Genomic DNA, 24,876 nt, shown 5'->3' on the forward strand with positions numbered 1-24,876 from the left:
TCATTTCTTGGGTTGTTGGAAAAGAGTGTTTGCTATGACTTATTTTAATTGTAATGCATGTTTTTTCTTTCTTTATGTTTTCACATCTTCTGTAGCTATTCTAGAAATACTTTATGTCAATCTAATGTTTTATTTCAATCTTGTAGAACAAAAAGTTGCGAGGAAGATAAATCCAGAAAAGTGGGAAACCTCAGCAGCTTTGAAAGGAAGGCAAGTCCAGCCAGCAATGAAAGTGGATTTCGCCGCCTCCAGAAAGCTACAAAAGACTTCTCCTTCTGCAGGCAAGTGAGGGACAAAAGAGAGAATATGAAGACAGTTTTACGTTGGAAAAAAATGAATATGTAGAACTCAAGGAAACACTGCAGAAAAAGGTCAAAGAGGATTGTGTTCAAGCTCAGAAAAAGGAGACGTAATCTGGAAATCAGAGCAGGAGGAAGTGGTCATTTCGTAGTCACATAGGATAGGCAGGCATTCAAACTTCACCCTGTGAATCAAATAAGAATAGCTTGAATGAAAGAAGCATCCAAAAGTATCCTTGGTGGAAAATCCCACAGTATGCAGGTTCTAGGGAAAAACAGATTGCAGAGCACAGCCGACAATGCATGAGAGAACCCAATGAAGCGAAGGCCACCTACTGCCCATTTCCTAGCTTTAGGGTGATACAAAATAAAATTCACATGGGGGACAAACCATATGAGTGTCTAGATTGTGGGAAAACTTTTAATAGCAATTCTCACCTGGTAATGCACCAGAATATTCACACAGGGGAGAAATTGTACGAATGTTCAGACTGTGGGAAATGTTTTAGTAATAATTCCATTCTGGTGAAACATCAGAGGACTCACACAGGGGAGAAACCCTATGAGTGTCCGGATTGTGGGAAAAGCTTCAGTCAAAATTTCAACCTGATGATACATCAGCGGACTCACACAGGAGAGAAACCGTATGAATGTTCAGACTGTGGGAAACGTTTTAGTCAAATTTCCACTCTGGTGAATCATCAGAGGACTCACACAGGAGAGAAACCGTATGAGTGTCCGGATTGTGGGAAAAGCTTCAGTCAGATTTCCAGTCTGATGACACATCAGAGGACTCACACAGGGGAGAAACTGTATGAGTGTTCAGACTGTGGGAAAGGTTTCAGTGAGAATTCCAGTCTGGTTAAACATAAGAGGACTCACACAGGAGAGAAACCGTATGAGTGTCCAGACTGTGGGAAAAGTTTCAGTCAAAATTCCAGTCTGGTGACACATCAGAGGACTCACACAGGGGAGAAACTGTATGAATGTCCAGAGTGTGGGAAAAGCTTCAGTGAGAATTCCAGTCTGGTTAAACATAAGAGGACTCACACAGGAGAGAAACCATGTGAGTGTCCAGACTGTGGGAAATGTTTTAGTCAAAGTTCCAGTCTGGTGACACATCAGAGGACTCACACAGGAGAGAAACCATATGAATGTCCCGATTGTGGGAAAAGTTTCAGTCAAAATTACCACCTGATGATTCATCAGAGGACTCACACAGGAGAGAAACCATATGAGTGTCCGGATTGTGGGAAAAGCTTCAGTCAAAATTACAACCTGATGATACATCAGAGGACTCACACAGGAGAGAAACCATATGAGTGTCCAGACTGTGGGAAATGTTTTAGCCAAAGTTCCAATCTGATGACACATCAGAAGACTCACACAGGAGAGAAACCATATGAGTGTCCAGATTGTGGGAAAAGTTTCAGTCTAAATAACCACCTGATGAGACATCAGAGGACTCACACAAGAGAGAAACCATATGAGTGTCCAGATTGTGGGAAAATCTTCAGTCTAAATAACCACCTGATGAGACATCAGAGGACTCACACAGGAGAGAAACCATATGAGTGTCCAGACTGTGGGAAAGGTTTTAGTCACAATTCCAACCTGATGAGACACCAGAGGAGTCACACAAGAGAGAAACCGTATGAGTGTCCAGACTGTGGGAAAGGTTTTAGTCAAAATAACAACCTTATAATACATCAGAGGACTCACACAGGTGAGAAACCGTATGAGTGTTCAGACTGTGAGAAATGTTTTAGTCAAAATTCCACTCTCGTGATACATCAGAGGACTCACACAGGAGAGAAACCGTATGAGTGTCCGGATTGTGGGAAAAGCTTCAGTCGAAATAACCACCTGATGAGACACCAGAGGAGTCACACAAGAGAGAAACCATATGAGCAGTGAACGGCTACCAAAGTTTTTACTACCACACTGTGGGCGTGGCTTATGCAGGATGCCCTGCATTTTCTTTCAACATCTTTCAGTGCAAATTGGGTGCTCTGAGGTGGAGGTCCATTTTTGCTACCCGATTGTATCCCCTCCCCCCGCATCCGCACAGTAGCCCACCCCTGCATATGAGTGTTTTAGCAACCTTTTGTATTTGTAGCAACCCGAATTTCTTTTCTGATCTGCCTTTGCAAGTTCACCTGAGAGATGAAGTATTTAATTTCTGGCCTGATCCTGTTTATCCAAACATCTCTCAGTATTATGCATTAAATGGAAAAGAAAAGAAAAATGAAAATGGATAATGTTTCCTTGATCAAGGTTAATTATTTCTGTATTTTGTATGATGAAAATGTAGTGGATATTTCCTTTTGTAAAAATAGCATAATTGCAGGCAAAAAGTGCTTTAGAATGTTTTTTCCACATCGAACAAGAGATAATATAAAAGCAAGATACAGTGGAACCTCGACATACGAGCAGCTCTACTTACGAGCTACTCGAGATAAGAGCTGGGAGGGGAGCGACATTTTTGTTCGCCTCCCGAGCTCACATTCGGGATACGAGCGCCAAGGAGCTGTCTCCTGAAGCCGAACGCTAACTTCCGCTTTCGGCTTCAGGAGACAGCTCCTTGGCGCTCGTATCCCGCGTGTTTTAAAAGGTTGCAGCCGGCCTGGGGGGCTCGGGGGAGTGCTGGCAAGCCCCCCAGGCCGGCTGCCACATTTTAAAACGCGCGCCGCTTCGCAGCTGTCTGCTGAATCCGAACGCGGAAGTTAGCGTTCCGGATTCAGCAGAGAGCTACGAAGCGGCGCGCATGTTTTAAAAGGTTGCAGCCGGCCTGGGGGGCTTGGGGGCTTCCCCCCGAGCCCCCCAGGCCAGCTGCCACGTTTTAAAACACGCGCGCTGCTTCGCAGCTGTCTGCTGAATCCGAACGCGGAAGTTAGCGTTCCGGATTCAGCAGACAGCTGCGAAGCAGCGCGCGTGTTTTAAAAGGTTGCAGCCGGCCTGGGAGGCTCGGGGGCTTCCCCCCGAGCCCCCCAGGGCGGCTGCCACGTTTTAAAACACGCGCGCTGCTTCGCAGGTGTCTGCTGAATCCGAACGCGGAAGTTAGCGTTCCGGATTCAGCAGACAGCTGCGAAGCGGCGCGGGTGTTTTAAAACGTGGCAGCCGGCCTGGGGGGCTCGGGGGCTTCCCCCCGAGCCCCCCAGGCCGGCTGCCACGTTTTAAAACGCGCGCGCTGCTTCGCAGCTGTCTCTGAACGCTAACTTCCGCGTTCGGCGGCAGCGGGTTTTTTTGTTGTTGCACGGATTAATTGACTTTACATTGTTTCCTATGGGAAACAATGTTTCGTCATATGAGCGTTCCGACTTACGAGCCTCCTTCCGGAACCAATTAGTCTCGTAAGTCGGGGTTCTACTGTATATATATTTTTTAGAAATCTGCTTCACCTCCATAAAAAATTTATTGGAAGGTAGGAATGTTACCAATTTTAGCTGCACAGATATGAAATGAGAGAACTACCGTAGATGTGCAAGTAATTTCCAATATTATAGAAAAAGAGGCATTGTGATTTTTGAGTGTGGCATCTTCAGGTTTATGAGAACTCCTGCTGTGATCTCCTTTGCTGGGAGATGCCTCTTGTTCCCTTTTGAAGGTTGATATTACGATAGCACTGTCACGATGTTAAACATTTTTCTGAGTTTGAAAGACATCAAATAATTCACTAAGGCTGCATTACTATTACTATTTCATTTTTCTCATTATTCCTATCACTCATCTCCTCCCACTTATAACTGTAACTTCTTGTTTGTATCCTTACTATTTAGATTTATATTTATTCGTTCCCGATTGTTTATTTGAACTCTATAACAACTATTGTTGTGCCTCATGATTCTTGACAAATGTATCTTTTTCTTTCACTGAGAGCATATGCAAAGACAAATTCCTTGTGTATCCAATCACACTTGGCCAATAAAGAATTCTATTCTATTCTAATTCTATTCTAATCTAATCTAATTTTATTCTGTTCTAATTCTATTCTATTCTAATTCTATTATATTCTAATCTCATTTTATTCTATTCTAATTCTATTCTATTCTAATCTATTCTAATTCTAATTTACTTTTAGATTATATTAGATTAACAAAGTCGGAAGGGACACTGTAGGTCATGTAAACCAACATCCCCCCCAAGCAGGAGACCCTACACCATTTCTGACAGATGGCCGTTCTATCTCTCCTTGAAAGTCTCCCGTGATGAAGCTCTCACAACTTACGAAGACAAGCTGTTCCATTGGTTGATTGGTCTCATTGTCAAAAAATGTCTCCTTATTTCTAGATTGAATATCTCCTTGTTCAGTTTCCATCCATTATTCCTTTCCTGGCCTTTAGGTGCTTTGAATATAGCTTGACCCCTCCTTCTCTGTAGCAGCCCCTCAAATACTGGAACACTGCTATCATATCACTCAAATGATATGATAGCAGAAAAATGATCTGAAGGACTGGGGCTGTACAGTAAATCAGAACACACAGTGATGGTTGGTTGATGGCTCCTCCTTCAGATATTATATTTAAATACTTTAACCGTTCCATTTAGATTCCTGTTTTTATATGTGTGAGCTTTTGTCTTTCATGAACTAAAAGAGGTCAATGCCAGACCATTTTCTCACATCTTCCAAGGATCACTGCTCACAGGAGAACTACCAGATGATTGGAAATGAGCCAATATAGTACCATCTATAAAAAAGGCAAAAAAACAGACCCAAGAAAGTACAGACCTATCAGCCTTACGCCAATACCCAGGAAAATACTAGAAAAAATAATCGATACCCAATAGCCAATACGGGTGTGTCAAGAACAAATCATTCCAAACCAACCTCATCTCATTCTTCAATACTGTGACCAAATCAATTGACCAGAGCAATGCAGGGGACTTAGTATATCTGGATTTCAGCAAAACTGCTGACAAGGTTGACCATAATCTATTACTCCGCAAGCTACACTGTTTCCCCGAAAATGAGATAGCATTTTATATTAATTTTTGCTTCCAAAGATGTGCTACGTCTTATTTTCAGTGGATGTCTTATTTTGTTTTCAATGAATTGTATCCTATATCCTGCTGTAGCAAAAATGCATCTAAACACACAGCGGTATGTTGGATGTGTGTTGGATTTGCAGCTGGCTGAAGCGTAGACATCAGAGAGTTATTGTTAATGGCAAGTATTCTGAGCAGAGACAGGTTACAAGCGGTGTGCCACAAGGGACTGTTCCGGGTCCTATTCTTTTTAATGTATTCGTGAGTGACATAGGGGAAGGTTTGGTAGGGAAGTTTTGCCTATTTGCTGATTACTCTAAAGTGTGCAATAGGGTTGATATTCCTGGAGGCGTCTGTATTATGATAAATGATTTAGCTTTACTAGATAAATGGTCAAAGCAATGGAAACTACAGTTTAATGTTTCCAAATGTAAAATAATGCACTTGGGAAAAAGGTATCCTCAATCTGAGTATTGTATTGGTAATTCTGTGTAAGCAAAAACTTCAGAAGAGAAGAATTTAGGGGTAGTGAATTCTGGAATCTCACCTACAAAAAGATATTGACAAAATTGAACGGGTCCAAAGATGGGGTACAACAATGGTGGAAGGTCTTAAGCATAAAACGTATCAGGAAAGACTTAATGAACTCAATCTGTATAGTCTGGAGGACAGAAGGAAAAGAGGGGGCATGATCGAAAATTTTAAATATGTCAAAGGGTTAAATAAAGTTTACGAGGGAAATGTTTTTAATAGGAAAGTGAACACAAGAACAAGAGGACACAATCTGAAGTTAGTTTATTATTTGGATTTGTATGCCGCCGCTCTCCGAAGACTCGTTGGGGGAAAGATCAAAAGTAACATGAGAAAATATTATTTTACGGAAAGAGTAGTAGATCCATGGAACAAACCTCCAGCAGACGTGGTTGGTAAATCCACAGTAACTGAATTTAAACATGCCTGGGATAAACATCCATCCATCTTAAGATAAAATACAAAAAATATTATAAGGGCAGACTAGATGGGTCATGAGGTCTTTTTCTGCCGTCAGTCTTCTATGTTTCTATGTGTTTTAAATCTGATTGATGCAGCGTTTTGGGATGCAATTTATGGACAGCAATGTTATATATGTTCTGTTCGGGAATGCTGAGAAACAAAACCTCTCCAATATCTTACTTTCGGGGGATGCCTTATATTAGGCCATTCTATGAAACCTCTCCTATGTCTTACTTTCGAAGGTGACTTGTTTTCAGGGAAACAGGGTAGAGAAAAGTGGGATAGAGAGCAACACTATCAGGTGGATTGGCAACTGACTAACGAACAACACTCAGCGAGTCGTCCTAAATGGGTCTATGTCCACATGGATTGAAGTCAGTTGTGGGGCACTACAAGGATCGTAAGTTCAGTACTTTTCAACATATTCATTAATGACTTAGATGAGGGAGTAGAAGGGGAAATAATCAAATTTGCAGATCACACCATGCTGGCTGGAGTGGCCAACATCCCAGAGGATAGGCCCAGGATACAGAGGGATCTAAACAGACTAGTGCTAAGAGCCCAAACAAACAAAACAAAGTTCAATGCCGAGAAAAGTAGGATCCTACACCTAGGTAAGAAAACCCCAAAACTACATATATACAAACTAGGCAAAAACACTCCCAACAGCAGTGAATGTGAGAGAGATTTTGGAGTCTTAGTGGACAACAAACTAAACATGAGCCAACAATGAGCCGGGGTGGCGCAGCAGGTAGAGTGCTGTACTGCAGGCCATTGAAGCTGACTGTAGATCTGAAGGTCAGCGGTTCAAATCTCATCACCGGCTCAAGGTTGAGTCAGCCTTCCATCCTTCCGAGGTGGGTAAAATGAGGACCCAGATTGTGGGGGCAATATGCTGGCTCTGTTAAAAAGTGCTATTACTAACATGTTGTAAGCCGCCCTGAGTCTTAAGGAGAAGGGAGGCATAAAAATCAAATAAATAAATAAATGTTCAGCGGCGGCTAAAAAAGCCAACACAATCTTAAGCTGCGTAAATAGAGGAATACACTCCAAGACAAGGGAGGTGCTAATACCACTCTAGCTAGACCACACCTAGGGTATTGCATTCAGTTTTGGTCACCACACTAAAAAAGAGACATTGATACTCTAGAAAAAGTGCAGAAGTGAGCAACCATAATGGTAAAGGGACTAGAAACTAAAACATAGGGAGAAAGATTGCAGGAATTGGGCATGGATAGTCTAGGAAAGAGAAGGTCAAGGGGGGACATGATAGCAGTCTGCAAATACTTGAGTGGTTACCACAGGGAGGAGGGGAACACATTATTTTCCAAAGCACCAGAGAGCCAGACTAGGAGCAACGGTTGGAGGCTGTCCAAGGGGAGATTCAACCTGGAAATAAGGAGTAATTTTCTTTCTGAGAGGGATCAACCAGGGGAACGACTTGCCCGCAGAGGTGGTTAACACTCCAACACTAGTGACCTTCAAGACAAGAATGGACTGCTATTGGACTAGTGCGATGTAGGGTCTCCTGCACTAGCAGGGGGCTGGACTAGATGACCTGAAAGATCCCTTCCAATTCTAATAAGAAATAAATGTATAAATAAATAAATATCTTTGGTTTTTTAGTATAATTACTATTATTAATCTTGATGTCTAGCTTTTAACTGAATTCATGCCATGTTCATTATGCTGTCGACTGTAATAAAGATTTTAAATCTTAAAATAATCAAATTCTATTTAATTCCCGTCAGAATATTATTTAATTTTCTCTTTTTAGTAAAGCTGTTAGACAGATCTGTTGTCACCTTTTGTAATGCTTAGGCTCTGAAAATGCTTGAAACACCGTATTTTTTGTAGTATAAGTTGCTCCGGACTGTGAGACATACCTACCTTTTGGTGGAAGGAAAAGAAGAAGAAGAAGAAAAGCCTTTGCCTCCCAGTATCCATCCAGTATTCATTTGGCCCATTTGCTGTGGTCCATTTGCCACTATTGAAGCCCTTTTGCCACTGCGGCCCATTCACTGCGACTTGTTTACCACTGCCCATTAGTTGCCTCCCATTTGAGACATCCTGTTTTCTGCAGCTTATTTTTCATGGCCTGTTGGCTGCTGCTATTGCCCGTTTGTTGCGGTCTATTCGCTGTGGCCGATTTTCTGCTGCTGCGGCCAGTCAGCACAGCCCATTCCCTTTGCCTTGCTTTAGTTCTTGCAGTTGGTATGAGTGTCCTCGATGTCGCTTTACAACAAGCAAACAAAAATCTTGCAAACGGCATAATCTTGTAATTCAGTTCTCTGTCGCTAGATGGCGAAACACCCGGTGACTAGAAAGCGGCTAAGTACAGCAGAACGGCATCGATGGTGGCTGAGTACCCACATCCAATGGGAGGGAGCGCGAGGGAGCCTGAAGCGGTTGAAACAATGGAGTACTCGATTCCTAGAGGGGATGTGGAAAAGAGAGGAAGAACTCAGGAAACTTCTCTTCCGGCTGACCCATCGGAGGACGGTGGCTTGGAGTGCGCCTCTCCTCTTCCCAGGAGTTCAGCAGCTGGAAGGTGAGTTGAGGACAGGTCGGGGGAGAAGCCGGTGCAAGGAGGGCTGCTTGGTTCCCTCCAAGAGGCTGAAGCAGAGAAGAAACCAGGCTGAACTATGTCGGGTGCTGCTGCATGTTCCTCCCCTCCCCAAACTTTGTTCTAGTGGTGCTGGTCGTTATGAAAGTGGTGCCTGCAATTTTCTGCTTGTTGGGAGATTTAAAAAAAAAAAATCTTCATTGGACTCTTTGATTTTATGGGTGTGTCCTTTCCTTGGAAACACTGGGGCGTTTGATGCACAAAAGCCTGGATTATATCTTGAAGATGCTTTAGGTACCACGCATCGATTGAAGCCCCTGATCTGGTGAAGCTGTCCCATCCTCCAAAATTAGAGACAAACGTTTAAGGGTACCCACTTCTCAGACATTTTTGAAACTGAAATACAAATGGACTTTTACCAGGCATATATTCGTAGGCATAGCTATATTTGTCCCTATGTCCGTATCTGTATAATGTAGCCTCGACATTTCCGGATATATTTGAAAATACCAACTTGATATTGAAGTCCAGAAGAGAATTTAATGTTTGTGTGTATATTTGAACTTAGATCTAACTAATTTTTTATTTGTAAAATGAATCATAATTAAGGTTTACATTATAAATTAATGGCAGGCATTCAAACCTGACCCCATGAAGCAAGTACGGTAAGTATAATTTGAATGAAAACACTATCCAAGAAGGGATCCAAACCCCCAGCCACTGCCCTCAATGTGTCAACTAACTTTAGGAAATGTGATACACAAGAGGACACACATGTGGGAGAAGCCATGTGTTTCTCAATTGGGGAATAACTTTCAGTCAGAATTCTCACCTGATGATACACCAGAGGACTCACACAACAGAGACATATATATTCATAGGCGTAGTATTATTTTATTATTTATTAGATTTATATGCCGCCCCTCTCTGTAGACTCGGGGCGGCTCACAACAATAATAAAACAATGTATAAGAAATCTAATAATTAAAAAGTCACTAAAAACCCCTTATTTAAAAAAATACAGATGTCTCAGTTCCCCCATGTCTGGCGGCAGAGATGGGTTTTAAGGAGTTTACAAAAGACAAGGAGGATGGCGGCAACTCTAATCTCCAGGGGGAGCTGGTTCCAGAGGGTTGGGCTGCCACAGAGAAGGCTCTTCCCCTGGGTCCTGCCAGACGACATTGTTTAGTCGACGGGACCCAGAGAAGGCCAACTCTGTGGCACCTAACCGGTCGCTGGGATTCGTGCGGCAGAAGGTGGTTTCTGAGATATCCTGGCCCGATGCCGTGAAGGGCTTTATAGGACACAACCAACACTTTGAATTGTGACCGGAAATTGATCGGTAACCAATGAAGACTGCGGAGTGTTGGTGTGACATGGGCATACTTAGGGAAGCCCATGATTGCTCTCGCAGCTGCATTTTGCACGATCTGAAGTTTCCGAACACTCTTCGAAGGTAGCCCCATGTAGAGAGTGTTACAGTAGTCGAACCTCGAGGTGATGGGGGCATGAGTGACTAAGCAGTGACTCCCGGTCCAAATAGGGCCGCAACTGGTGCACCAGGCGAACCTGGGCAAACGCCTCCCTCGCCACAGCTGAAAGATGGTTTTCTAATGTTAGCTGTAGCTCGAGGAGGAAGCCCACTTTGTGAACCTTCTGTGAGGGGGTCAATAATTCCCCCCCCCCGAGTGTGATGCATGGACAGATGGAATTGTCCTTGGGAGGCAAAACCCACAGCCACTTCGTCTTATCAGGGTTGAGCTTGAGTCTGTTGACACCCATCTAGACCCCAAAAGCCTCCAGGCACTGGCACATCACTTCCACTGCTTCGCTGGCTGGACATGGTGTGGAGATGTATAGCTGGGTGTTAACAGCATACTGATGATACCTCACCCCATGCCCTTGGATGATCTCACTCAGCGGTTTCATGTAGATATTAAATAGAAGGGGGGAGAGGACCGACCCCTGAGGCACCCCACAAGGGAGCAACCTAGAGGTTGACCTCTGACCCCTCCACTAACACCAACTGCGACCGACCGGAGAGGTAGGAGGAGAACCACTGAAGGACAGTGCCTCCCACTCCCAACCCCTCCAGCCGGCCCAGAAGGATATCATGCTAGATTACCAGTAGTAATCTATACTGCTCAAAAAAAGAAAGGGAACACTCAAATAACACATCCTAGATCTGAATGAATGAAATATTCTCATTGGATATATCATTTGCACAACTATTTCATTTGCACAACTATTCCATTTGCACAACAGCATGTGAAATTGACTGTCAATCAGTGTTTCTTCCTAAGTGGACAGTTTGATTTCACAGAAGTTTGATTTACTTGAAGTTATATTCTGTTTTTTAAGTGTTCCCTTTATTGTTTTGAACAATATACATTAGTCCCTATGTGGATATCTGTATAATTTGGTCTCTACGTTTCCTGGCATATTTGAAAATAACCAATTTGTTATTTAAGAATTTTGACTTAACTGAAGTCCTAAAGAGAATTTAATGTTTTTTTGGATAATCAAACTGTGACTGGTCTTTTATATGTCAAATGAATCATAATTAAGGTTAGAAGTTAATTTATCATTTTTCCCTGTTTACTTCTCATTATTGTTGTTAGTCCACAACTTTACTGCATGCCTTCTTGTGCTCTACCATCCTGTGGAGTCCAGTTAAGCTCACGCCTGCTGTCCAGTGACTCCATCCAGCCACCTCATTCTCTGTTGCCTCTTTCTTCTTTTGCCCTCAATCGTTCCCATAATTAGGCTTTTCTCCAGTAAGTCCTTCCTTCCAGTGGTGGGATTCAAATTTTTAACAACTGATTCTGTGGGTGTGGCTTATTTGGGGCGTGGCTTGGTCATGTAGTGTGGGTGTAACTAACATGTCATGTGACTGGATGGGCATGGCTACATGCATAGGGACTTAGAGAGCTAAAAAATGTCCTTGCATTTATAACCTGTCTCCGCACTTACGAGAGTCTTCACATTTATGCCCATTGCACATTCTTAATAACTGTTTCAAGCATTTCACAACTGCAGTTCTTCTCTTTACCACGGTGACATGATAGGGTACAAAATGTAAAATGTGAGAACAGTCATAAGTGTGAGGACCCATCAAAAATAAACTTTTCAGCCCTCTGAGTAGTCCCTATGTGCACCTGTCATGTCCAGGTGGTCATGTGACTGGGTGGGCATGTCCAACTTGACATCAGTCATGTGGAGGGGCGCTCCTCACCTGGCCTATCGTGACTGCAATGGCCATAAGTGTAAATAATGGTCATAAGTCACCTTTTTAATGCCATTGTAATTTTGAATGGTCAGTAAATGAACTGCTGCCAGAGCATCTTGAGGAATTAAAATCATTAAAATGCTATGAGAAATCAGAAGCCATTTAAGCTGTCCAGAAAGAGTACACCCAGAAGAAGCAATTCTTAGATCCATTTCTACCCCTTAAAGATACCAACAGGTTGCACTCACCTTATAAGATATCCTAAATAAATCACCCAGATTTAAGGAAAGATCACATGCCTCCCAGGAAGGCAGTAAAAAAATCAGTGTGAAACTTGGAAGTATACCCCAAAACCCTCTTGGAAGTACACCCCAAAAGGACAGTCCCAATAACCCCTAAAGTAGTGAAGTAAGACCACTTCCCCAGATAGAAAAAGCACTTGAGACTAGACTGAAGCAAAGGAGCAAACACAGTACCTGTTGCTTGTTAAACCAATCACCAGAACAAACAGACACAGGAACTAGGCAGATTTCTGAAGTTGCTTCTTTTCAGAAACAGATTAACTCCTGTCCATCTAGATTCCTTGTCTTTAAAAGCTTCCTTCTGGCAGCTCTGTGCTGGAAGAACTCCAACAGGGGAGTATTTCCTCCTAAGAGCAGCCTAAAAACCTTAAAATAACCCTTCTCCTCTAAGAAAGTCAAGCAAAGGTGGAAAAAGTATCTGTAAAGAGAAAAAAACTCTGGAAAGAGTAAGTCAAAGTCTGCTCTGGCTTCCTGTTGCTCAAAACATGCACCACAAAAACCAATGTCTAATACCCGCTGTCACACAATTTATTGAGCTATGTGACCCCAGTAAGCCAACAAAGTATAAATTTAAAAAAAAAAACATTTCAGAAGAAAAAAGAATGGTTAATTCAACTACATATGCTAGTTCTGTGGCCACTCAGGAAATAGTCAGGCACAGGAAGGGTTTTGTGGCTCCCAGTGGGTGTTTTTTTATGTGAAATGGGTTCAAATGACACTCTGAGTGTTTAAGGTTACCGACCCCTGGTCTAGGTGTACTGCCAAGAATGTAATAAGGGTTAACGGAGAGGCAGTTTCTGTAAGCAGGGCAATAAAGATTAGGCTATAGAAACAAGACCAGAACCTTGTAAGCCTTGCAGGATTAAGCCTGTAAAATGGGGGGGGAAGGCAAATTTCTTCTAACAAGTATTTCAGTTTCAATAGTTTTGCTGTCTTTTCAAATTCCTACACTTCTAGTAGTTCTCCGTCTACTTACACCTGGAGCTAACCTTGTAGGATTTTGAGTGTAACTTTGAAAGTGAAATGAGTGCAAAGGTGCAATAATCTGAGCATTCTTTGGCATTGTCTTTCTTTGGAATTGGAATGTAGACTGACCTTTTCCAATCCCATGGCCACTGTTGAGTTTTCCAAATTTGCTGCCATGTTGTGAATCTCCATTCTGTCTATCAGATCTAATTCCTTTAAGCTATTTGTCACCTCCACTGTATATTCAGCAGAGATACAATTAACTTCATACCTGAGTGATATAGTGCTTTCCCCTACTTTCTTTAAGTGAAAGCTCATGATCTCAGGCACAGTCAGCTCCTGGTCTTTTTTTTTTACTGACTGTATATAGCAGTGATGGTGAACCTATGGCACGGGTGCCACAGGTGGCATGCAGAGCCATATCTGCTGGCACGCGAGCCGTTGCCCTAGCTCAGCTGCAACATGCCTGTGTATGCTGGCCAGCTGATTTTTTTCTCACACAGAGGCTTTGGGAGGTCGTTTTTTTGCATCCAGAGAGCCTCTGGGGGAATGGGGAATGGTGTTTTTACCCTCCCCAGGCACCAGGGAAGCCTTTGGAGCCTCGGGTGGGTGAAACAAGAGCCTTCTGGGCTAATCAGAAGTTGGGAAACAGGCCGTTTTCCTCCCCAGATATTGAATTATGGGTATGGGCAATCGAGCATGCACGATAGCACGCACCCACACTCTTTTGGCACCCAAGGAAAAAATGGTTCGCCATCACTGGTATAGAGCTTCTCCACCTTTGGCTGCAGAGCACATAGTCAATCTGATTTCTGTGTTTACTGTCTGGTGATATCTACCTGCATAATAATTTCTTGGGTTGTTGGAAAAGAGTGTTTGGTATGACTTATTTTAATTGTAATGCATGTTTTTTTCTTTCTTTATGTTTTCACATCTTCTGTAGCTATTTTATAAATACTTTATGTCAATCTAATGTTTTATGTCAATCTTGTAGATCAAAAAGTTGCGAGCAAGATAAATCCGGAAAAGTGAGAAACACAAGCAGCTTTGAAAGGAAATCAAGTCCAGCCAGCAATGAAAGTGGATTTCGCTGCCACCAGAAAGCTACAAAAGACTTCTCTTTCTGCAGGCAAGTGAGGGACAAAAGAGAGAATATGAAGAGAGTTTTACGTTGGAAAAAATGAATATGTAGAACTTAGGGAAACACTCCAGAAAAAGATCAAAGAGGATTGTGTTCAAGTTCAGAAAAAGGAGACGTAATCTGGAAATCAGCGCAGGAGGAAGTGGTCATTTCGTAGTCACATAGGATAGGCAGGCATTCAAACTTCACCCTGTGCATCAAGTATAGCTTGAATGAAAACAGCATCCAAAAGTTTCCTTGGTGGAAAATCCCACAATATGCAGCTTCTAGGGAAAAACAGATTTACAGAGCGCAGCCGATAATGCATGAGAGAACCCAATGAAGTGAAGGCCACCCACTGCCCATTTCCTAGGTTTAGGAAGTGTGATACAAAAGAAAATTCACATGGGGGAGAAACCATATGAGTGTCTAGATTGTGGGAGAACTTTTAATAGCAATTCTCACCTGGTAATGCACCAGAATATTCACACAGGGGAGAACCTCTACGAATGTCCTCTTTGTGGGAAAAGCTTCAGTCAGAATTCCACCCTGATGAAACCTCAGACGACTCACACAGGAGAGAAACCCTATGAGTGTCCGGATTGTGGGAAAAGTTTCAGTCAGAATTCCAGGCTGGTGACACATCAGAGGACTCACACAGGAGAGAAACCGTATGAGTGTCCGGATTGTGGGAAAAGTTTCAGTCAGAATTCCAATCTGGTTAAACATCAGAGGACTCACACAGGAGACAAACCGTATGAGTGTCCAGACTGTGGCAAAAGTTTCAGCCAAAATTTCAACCTGATTATACATCAGAGGAGTCACACAGGAGAGAAACCCTATGAGTGTTCAGACTGTGGGAAATGTTTTAGTCAAAATTCCACCCTGACGAAACATCAGAGGACTCACACAGGAGAGAAACCGTATGAGTGTCCGGATTGTGGGAAATGTTTCAGTCAGAATTCCAGTCTGGTGAAACATCAGAGGACTCACACAGGAGAGAAACCATATGAGTGTCCGGATTGTGGGAAAAGTTTCAGTCAGAATTCCAGGCTGGTGACACATCAGAGGACTCACACAGGAGAGAAACCATATGAGTGTCCGGATTGTGGGAAAAGTTTCAGTGAGAATTCCAGTCTGATGAAACATCAGAGGACTCACACAGGAGAGAAACCCTATGATTGTCCGGATTGTGGGAAAAGGTTCAGTGAGAATTCCAGTCTGGTGAAACATCAGAGGACTCACACAGGAGAGAAACCGTATGAGTGTCCGGATTGTGGGAAAAGGTTCAGTAAGAATTCCAGTCTGGTGAAACATCAGAGGACTCACACAGGAGAGAAACCGTATGAGTGTCCGGATTGTGGGAAAAGGTTCAGTAAGAATTCCAGTCTGGTGAAACATCAGAGGATTCACACAGGAGAGAAACCGTATGACTGTTCAGACTGTGGGAAAACTTTCAGTGAGAATTCCAGTCTGGTTAAACATCAGAGGACTCACACAGGAGAGAAACCGTATGAGTGTCCGGATTGTGGGAAAAGCTTCAGTCAGAATTCCAGTCTGGTGACACATCAGAGGACTCACACAGGAGAGAAACCGTATGAGTGTCCAGACTGTGGTAAAAGTTTCAGTGACAATTCCAGTCTGGTGAAACATCACAGGACTCACACAGGAGAGAAACCGTATGAGTGTTCAGACTGTGGGAAAACTTTCAGTGAGAATTACAGTCTAGTGACACATCAGAGGACTCACACAGGAGAGAAACCGTATGAGTGTCCAGACTGTGGTAAAAGTTTCAGTGACAATTCCAGTCTGGTTAAACATCAGAGGACTCACACAGGGGAGAAACTGTATGAGTGTTCAGACTGTGGTAAAAGTTTCAGTCAGAATTCCAATCTGTTGACACATCAGAGGACTCACACAGGAGAGAAACCATGTGAGTGTCCAGACTGTGGGAAATGTTTTAGTCAAAGTTCCACTCTGATGACACATCAGAGGACTCACACAGGAGAGAAACCATATGAGTGTCCAGATTGTGGGAAAAGTTTCAGTCAAAATTACAACCTGATGATACATCAGAGGACTCACACAGGAGAGAAACCATATGAGTGTCCGGATTGTGGGAAAAGCTTCAGTCAAAATTACAACCTGATGATACATCAGAGGACTCACACAGGAGAGAAACCGTATGAATGTCCAGACTGTGAGAAATGTTTTAGTCAAAGTTCCAATCTGATAACACATCAGAAGACTCACACAGGAGAGAAACCATATGAGTGTCCAGACTGTGGGAAATGTTTTAGTGTAAGTTCCAATCTGATGACACATCAGAAGACTCACACAGGAGAGAAACCATATGAGTGTCCAGATTGTGGGAAAAGCTTCAGTCTAAATAACCACCTGATGAGACACCAGAGGACTCACACAAGAGAGAAACTATATGAGCAGTGAACAGCTACCAAAGTTTTTACTACCACACTGGGCGTGGTTTATGCAGGATGCCCTGCATTTTCTTTCAACATCTTTCAGTGCAAATTGGGTGCTCTGAGGTGGAGGTCCATTTTTGCTACCCGATTGTATTCCCCACCCCGCATCCGCACAGTAGCCCACCCGTGCATATGAGTGTTTTAGCAACCTTTTGTATTTGTAGCAACCCGAATTTCTTTTCTGATCTGCCTTTGCAAGTTCACCTGAGAGATGAAGTATTTAATTTCTGGCCTGATCCTGTTTAGCCAAACATCTCTCAGTATTATGCATTAAATGGAAAAGAAAAGAAAAATGAAAATGGATAATGTTTCCTTGATCAAGGTTAATTACTTCTGTATTTTGTATGATGAAAATGTGGATATTTCCTTTTGTAAAAATAGCATAATTGCAGGCAAAAAGTGCTTTAGAATGTTTTTTCCACATTGAACAAGAGATAATATAAAAGCAAGATATATATTTTTTTAGAAATCTGCTTCACATCCATAAAAAAATTATTGGAAGATAGGAATGTTACCAATTTTAGCTGCACAGATATGAAGTGAGAGAACTACCGTAGATGTGCAAATAATTTCCAATATTATAGAGAAAGAGGCATTGTGATTTTTGAGTGTGGCATCTTCAAGTTTATGAGAACTCCTGCTGTGATCTCCTTTGCTGGGAGATGCCGCTTGTTCCATTTTGACGGTTGATATTATGATAGCACTGTCAGGATGTTAAACGTTTTTCTGAGTTTGAAAGACATCAAATAATTCACTAAGGCTGCATTACTATTACTATTTCGTTTTTCTCATTATTCCTATCACTCATCTCCTCCCACTTATGACTGTAACTTCTTGTTTGTATCCTTACTATTTAGATTCATATTTATTCCTTCCTGATTGCTTATTTGAACTCTATAACAACTATTGTTGTGCCTCATGATTCTTGACAAATGTATGTTTTTCTTTCACTGAGAGCATATGCAAAGACAAATTCCTTGTGTATCCAATCACACTTGGCCAATAAAGAATTCTATTCTATTCTAATTCTGTTCTAATCTAATCTCATTTTATTCTGTTCTAATTCTATTCTATTCTAATTCTATTGTAATCTAATCTCATTTTATTCTGTTCTAATTCTATTCTATTCTAATTCTATTGTAATCTAATCTCATTTTATTCTGTTCTAATTCTATTCTATTCTAATTCTATTCTATTCTAATCTAATCTCATTTTATTCTATTCTAATTCTATTCCATTCTATTCTAATCTATTCTAATTCTAATTCACTTTTAGATTATATTAGATTAACAAAGTCGGAAGGGACCCTGTAGGTCATGTAAACCAACATCCCCCCCAAGCAGGAGACCCTACACCATTTCTGACAGATGGCAGTTCTATCTATACTTGAAAGTCTCCCGTGATGAAGCTCTCACAACTTACGAAGAGAAGCTGTTCCATTGGTTGATTGGTCTCATTGTCAAAAAAATGTCTCCTTATTTCTAGATTTAATATCTCCTTGTTCCGTTTCCATCCATTATTCCTTGTCTGGCCTTTAGGTGCTTTGAATATAGCTTGACCCCTCCTTCTCTGTAGCAGCCCCTCAAATACTGGAACACTGCTATCATATCACTCAAATGATATGATAGCAGAAAAATGATCTGATGGAGTGGGGCTGTACAGTAAGTCAGAACACACAGTTATGGTTGGTTGATGGCTCCTCCTTTAGATATTACATGTAAATACTTTAACAGTTCCATTTAGACTCCTGTTTTTATATGCGTAAGCTCTTGTCTTTCATGAACTAGCAGAGGTCAATGCCAGACCACTTTCTCACATCTTCCAAGGATCATTGCTCACAAGAGATCTGCCAGATGATTGGAAATGAGCCAATATAGTACCATCTATAAAAAAGGCAAAAAAACAGACCCAAGAAAGTACAGACCTATCAGCCTTACACCAATACCCAGGAAAATACTAGAAAAAATAATCAAGAAACAGATCTGCCACCACCTACAGACAAATAACATAATACCCAATAGCCAATACGGGTGTGTCAAGAACAAATCATTCCAAACCAACCTCATCTCATTCTTCAATACTGTGACCAAATCAATTGACCAGAGCAACGCAGGGGACTTAGTATATCTGGATTTCAGCAAAACTGCTGACAAGGTTGACCATAATCTATTACTCTGCAAGCTACAGTGTTTCCCCGAAAATGAGATAGCGTTTTATATTTAATTTTTGCTTCCAAAGATATGCTACTTCTTATTTTCAGTGGATGTCTTATTTTTTCCCCAATGAATTGTATCATATCCTGCTGTAGCAAAAGTGCATCTAAACACGCAGCGGTATGTTGGATTTGCAGCTGGCTGAAGCGTAGACATCAGAGAGTTATTGTTAACGGCAAGTATTCTGAGCAGAGACAGGTTACAAGCGGTGTGCCCAAGGGTCTGTTCTGGGTCCTATTCTTTTTAATATGTTTGTGAGTGACATAGGGGAAGGTTTGGTAGGGAAGTTTTGCCTATTTGCTGATGACTCTAAAGTGTGCAATAGGGTTGATATTCCTGGAGGCATCTGTAATATGATAAATGATTTAGCTTTACTAGATAAATGGTCAAAGCAATGGAAACTGCAGTTTAATGTTTCCAAATGTAAAACAATGGACTTGGGGAAAAGGAATCCTCAATCTGATTATTGTATTGGCCATTCTGTGTTAGCAAAAACTTCAGAAGAGAAGAATTTAGGGGTAGTGATTTCTGGAGATCTCACCTACAAAAAGATATTGACAAAATTGAACGGGTCCAAAGACGGGCGACAAGAATGGTGGAAGGTCTTAAGCATAAAACGTATCAGGAAAGACTTGATGAACTCAATCTGTATAGTCTGGAGGACAGAAGGAAAATGGGGGACATGATCGAAAAATTTAAATATGTCAAAGGGTTAAATAAGGTTCAGGAGGGAAGTGTTTTTAATAGGAAAGTGAACACAAGAACAAGGGGACACAATCTGAAGTTAGTTGGGGGAAAGATCAAAAGGAACATGAGAAAATATTATTTTACTGGAAGAGTAGTAGATCCTTGGAACAAACCTCCAGCAGACGTGGTTGGTAAATGCACATTAACTGAATTTAAACATGCCTGGGATAAACATATATCCATCCTAAGATAAAATACAAAAAATATTATAAGGGCAGACTAGATGGGTCATGAGGTCTTTTTCTGCCGTCAGTCTTCCATGTTTCTTTGTGTTTTAAATCTGATTGATGCAGCGTTATGGGATGCAATTTATAGACAGCAATGTTATATATGTTCTGTTCGGGAATGCTGAGAAACAAAATGTCTCCAATATCTTACTTTCGGGGGATGCCTTATATTAGGCCATTCTACGAAACCTGTCCTATGTCTTACTTTCGAAGGTGACTTGTTTTCAGGGAAACAGGGTAGAGAAAAGTGGGATAGAGAGCAACACTATCAGGTGGATTGGCAACTGACTAACGAACAACACTCAGCGAGTCGTCCTAAATGGGTCCATGTCCACATGGAATGAAGTCAGTAGCGGGATATCATAAGCCCAGTACTTTTCAACATATTCATTAATGACTTAGATGAGGGAGTAGAAGGGGAAATAATCAAATTTGCAGATGACACCAAGCTGGCGGGAGTGGCCAACACCCCAGAGGATAGGCTCAGGATACAGAGGGATCTAAACAAAGTAGTGCTAAGGGCCCAAACGAACAAAATGAAGTTAAATGCAGAGAAAAGTAGGATCCTACACCTAGATAAGAAAAACCCAAATCACAAATACAAACTGGGCAAAAACACTCAAGAGCAGTGAGTGTGAGAGAGATTTTGGAGTCTTAGTGGACAACAAACTAAACATGAGCCAACAATGAGCCGGGGTGGCGCAGCAGGTAGAGTGCTGTACTGCAGGCCACTGAAGCTGACTAGATCTGAAGGTCAGCGGTTCAAATCCCATCACCAGCTCAAGGTTGACTCAGACTTCCATTTTTTCGAGGTGGGTACAATGAGGACCCAGATTGTGGGGGCAATATGCTGGCTCTGTTAAAAAGTTCTACTGCTAATATGTTGTAAGCCGCACTGAGTCTAAGGAGAAGGGCGGCATAAAAATTGAATGAATGAATGAATAAACAAATAAATAAATAAATAAATGTTCAGCAGCGGCTAAAAAAGCCAACACAATCTTAAGCTGCATAAATAGAGAGATACACTCTAAGACAAGGGATGTTCTAATACCACTCTATAATGGCCTAGTTAGACCACACTGCATTCAATTTTAGTCACCACACTAAAAAAGGGACATTGATACTCTAGAAAAGTGAAGAAGAGAGCAACCATAATGGTAAAGGGACTAGAAACTAAAACATACGAGGAAAGGTTGCAGGAATTGGGCATGGATAGTCTAGGAAAGAGGAGGTCAAGTGGGGACATGATAGCAGTCTACTAATATTTGAGTGGTTGTCACAGGGACGAGGGGAATACATTATTTTCCAAATCACCAGAGAGCCAGACAAGGATCAACAGTTGGAGGCTGTCCAAGGGGAGATTCAACCTTGAAATAAGGAGGAATTTTCTTTCTGAGAGGGATCAACCAGGGGAACAACTTGCCCGTAGAGGTGGTGAAGGCTCCAACACTTGAGACCTTCAAGAAAAGACTGGACTGCTATTGGACTAGTGCGATGTAGGGTCTCCTGCACTAGGAGGGGGGTGGACTAGATGACCTGAAAGGTCCCTTCCAATTCTAATAAGAAATAAAGTTATATGTAAATAAATGTCTTTGGTTTTTTACTATAATTACTATTATTAATCTTGATGTCTAGATTTTCACTGAATTCATGCCATGCTCATTATGCTGTCGACTGTAATAAAGATTTTAAATCTTAAAATAATCAAATTCTATTTAATTCCTGTCAGAATGTTATTTCATTTTCTCTTTAGTAAGGCTGTTAGACAGATCTGTTGTCACATTTTATACTGCTTAGCCTGTGAAAATGCTTGAAACACCGTATTTTTTGTAGTATGTATTTATTTTGCCCAATACACAATGACGGTTTTAGTGGGTATATATCTATATACACATAGTAAAATACATGATGAAGGTTATAGAGGAGATACTCATAGTAAACTTTATCTAAGAAATAATAGAAAAGAAGATATAGTAATATAACATATCAATGAAAGAATAGAAGAAGAGATATAGGAATAGAAGAAAGGTATAGGAGATATAGGAGAGCAATAGGTTGTTAGAAAAAATCATTAGGGCGGAGAACAGGTTGTTAAATTTCTCGAATCCCACCACTGGTTTCCACTCTTATTTACCCCCTTCTTGGACTTTTGTGACCTGCCTTCAGACAGGATCTCTTCAACCTCCTCCTGGGAAGAGTCTCAAGGTCCTTTTTCTCCAGAAATCTTCTCTAGCCCTCCACACACAAGACAAGCTTGAAAGATGAGCAGAGAAAATTGTTGGTATGTCTCGGTGCAGCTAGGCTACGAGACCTTTGACATACGCTGAGCAGAGTTTAAGGAAGTGTGGATGTGTGATACAGCCAGTAATGACACAGACTTGGTATGCTAAACATTACAGCCAGTAATGACACAGACTTGGTATGCTAAACAAGTATTATTTACATATATACATATTTATAAGCACAAAGCAGAAATAATCAACAAACCGCACATAACAAGCACGAAGCAGAAAAATATTCCCCCCTCAAGGTAAAAGGCAAAAAGTGAATGAGCTATTCAGCATCATCGACAGGAGAGAGTGCTGGCACTCTCTTATGGCTAACCAGCCAAAGTCCTTAAAGAGATATTACAACTGTAAAAATACAAATATAATTGGTAATTTAACATGTATGGCAACCCCAAATATCAGTATGTACCATGTACTAATGAAAATGCTTTAGGCAGGCCCTGAAAACTGCTTTTTTATTTCTCTGGTTGAAAGAAAAAAACACTCTGGAAAGTTCATTAGAAACTTTATTTTTAAAATTTACTTTATTTTTTTTTCTTTTGGTGAGAAGTACAGAAATAAATAATAATAATTCCAAACTGAAATCCCAAACAGCTGTTCTGCTGAACACTTTCTGCAAATGAGGTTTTATCAGGAAATCAAGAAAGAATTACATATAAATAAATAAAAACTTTTCTAAAAAATGAACGAATAATATAAGAGGAATCAAGATTTCCCTTCGAAGCTGAGGACCAACCAAACATGGCATTTCACATCATTCTGGCATTCTCATGGAGAGGATCAGGCAACCAGGCTGGTACTTGGTCCCAACAGCTTCATGCTGACCTCTTTTCCTGCTCATTCTCTCTTGCAAACACTTTAAGCTACTGTCAAGAGGAACAAGTGCCCACATTATTTTGTATAAGCTTTCACATTCAGTAGCTGTTGCTGAACAGCTGAATTCCTCTGAATTTTACATAAATCTCTTTAGCAAGATTTATTGAAAGGGAATGGAGCTGCAAGAATAGTCATCAGTCAATAACTTCCAATTTTGAAACATAGATTGGGTTTTCCTTGACTTCTGCATACTATCTAAATGGAAGTCAAATAAAAGTCACATTAACAATTTTTCCAATATCACAATGGTGTTATATATCATGTTTTTAAATTTGTTCTGGCTGTAAGCTGCTCCTTTGTGTTCAGGTATGGCCTCAGAAGGATAATGTAGCATTTGGGGATGAAGATGCAGCCCAGCAGCCCAGCACTAGAGGCCAGGATGGAGAAGACCTGAACAGCCACCATGTATTTCCCTTTGGTGCTCAGGTAGGTGGGCACAAAAGTCACCCAGACACTGCAGAAGACCAGCATGCTGAAGGTGATCAGTTTGGCTTCGTTGAAAGCCCCAGGTAGATTCCTGGCTAGGAAAGCCACCGTGAAGCAGATGGCAGCCAGGAAGCCCATGTAGCTGAGGGTGACGTAGAACATGACAACAGCCCCTTCGTTACATTGCAGGATGATCTCTCCATGCTGGGAGTGGAGGTCAGAATCAGGGAAGGGGGGAGAAACTCCCAGCCAGATGGAGCAGATGATAATTTGGACAGCAGAAGAAGAAAGGATGATGGAGTTGGCCAAGGTCTTCCCCAACCATCTCTTCACTTGGTTTCCTGGTTTTGTGGCCAGAAACGCCAGCACCACTGTGATGGTTTTGGCCAAGAGAGAAGAAACAGCAACTGAGAAGATGATGCTGAAAACCGTTTGTCGGAGAAGGCAGGTGGCTTTCCTTGGTTGACCAATGAAGAGAGAAGAAGACAAGAAGCAAAGCAGGAGGGAGACCAGGAGGATGTAGGAGAGGTCCCGGTTGTTGGCTTTGACAATGGGGGTTTCTCGGTATTTAATGAAGATGATTAAAACAAGGTCTGTGATTAAGAACAACAGTAGGGCAAAAGAGACCAGAATGATGCACAGAAATTCTTCATAAGACAGGAAGGTTATAACTTTGGGGATACATTGGATCCTGTGCTCATTAGGATATTTATCATCCGGACACATGGTGCATTTTTTAGTATCTAAAAAATAAAAAGTAATATTTCTTCTATATATTTTTTTACATTACAAGAAATATCTTGTTTGGACAACACCTAACTCCAGGAACATTTTCCAAGAAGTATTTCTAAACTATTTCATTAAAGAGATAAGAATGATATTTTTTTGAAAAATGTAGCTAGATATATGAAGTTGAGGAAAGTCCTAGGATGTTAATTATTTCCTAGTAATGTGTAGAATCTTCATAGGAACCAACATTATTATAGATTAATAATAAATCATATCATCTTTTTAGCCAAACATCCTGAATATTGCATGGCAGTTAATATGGGACTTGGAGGATGCCTACACTATCCTGAAACATCTGGAAGCAATATGGAATTAAGGACAAACTTCCTAACAGTGAGAACAATTAACCAGTGGAACATCTGGCCT

At 41.4% G+C, this 24,876-nt stretch overlaps 2 protein-coding genes across 6 annotated transcripts in view; one reads left to right on the forward strand and one right to left on the reverse strand.

Annotated features, from left to right (window-relative positions):
* Window positions 1-17,243, forward strand: part of LOC139163099 (zinc finger protein 252-like) — a 39,818-nt gene extending 22,575 nt beyond the window's left edge. Inside the window, exons 5-7 of one of the 5 annotated variants that reach the window (XM_070744044.1) lie at window positions 790-2,136; window positions 2,650-2,668; window positions 15,082-17,243. In XM_070744044.1, coding sequence (XP_070600145.1) covers window positions 790-2,136; window positions 2,650-2,668; window positions 15,082-16,909 — 3,194 coding nt within the window. In that variant the 3' untranslated portion in view covers window positions 16,910-17,243. Of the gene's footprint in view, window positions 1-146; window positions 2,548-2,649; window positions 2,669-8,771; window positions 8,830-14,080; window positions 14,090-14,335 lie in introns of those variants that run through there. The other 4 variants (XM_070744046.1, XM_070744045.1, XM_070744039.1 and 1 more) reach the window with 4 other exon arrangements.
* Window positions 17,244-23,553: 6,310 nt separating this feature from the next.
* On the reverse strand, window positions 23,554-24,447 carry LOC139159300 (vomeronasal type-2 receptor 26-like). Its single transcript, XM_070736622.1, has one exon. It carries the CDS (start codon window positions 24,445-24,447, stop codon window positions 23,554-23,556), a length of 894 nt encoding a protein of 297 aa, XP_070592723.1.
* Between the last annotated feature and the right edge of the window lie 429 nt (window positions 24,448-24,876).

Source organism: Erythrolamprus reginae, chromosome 2, assembly GCF_031021105.1.
Source record: "Erythrolamprus reginae isolate rEryReg1 chromosome 2, rEryReg1.hap1, whole genome shotgun sequence".
NCBI lineage: Eukaryota > Metazoa > Chordata > Lepidosauria > Squamata > Dipsadidae > Erythrolamprus > Erythrolamprus reginae.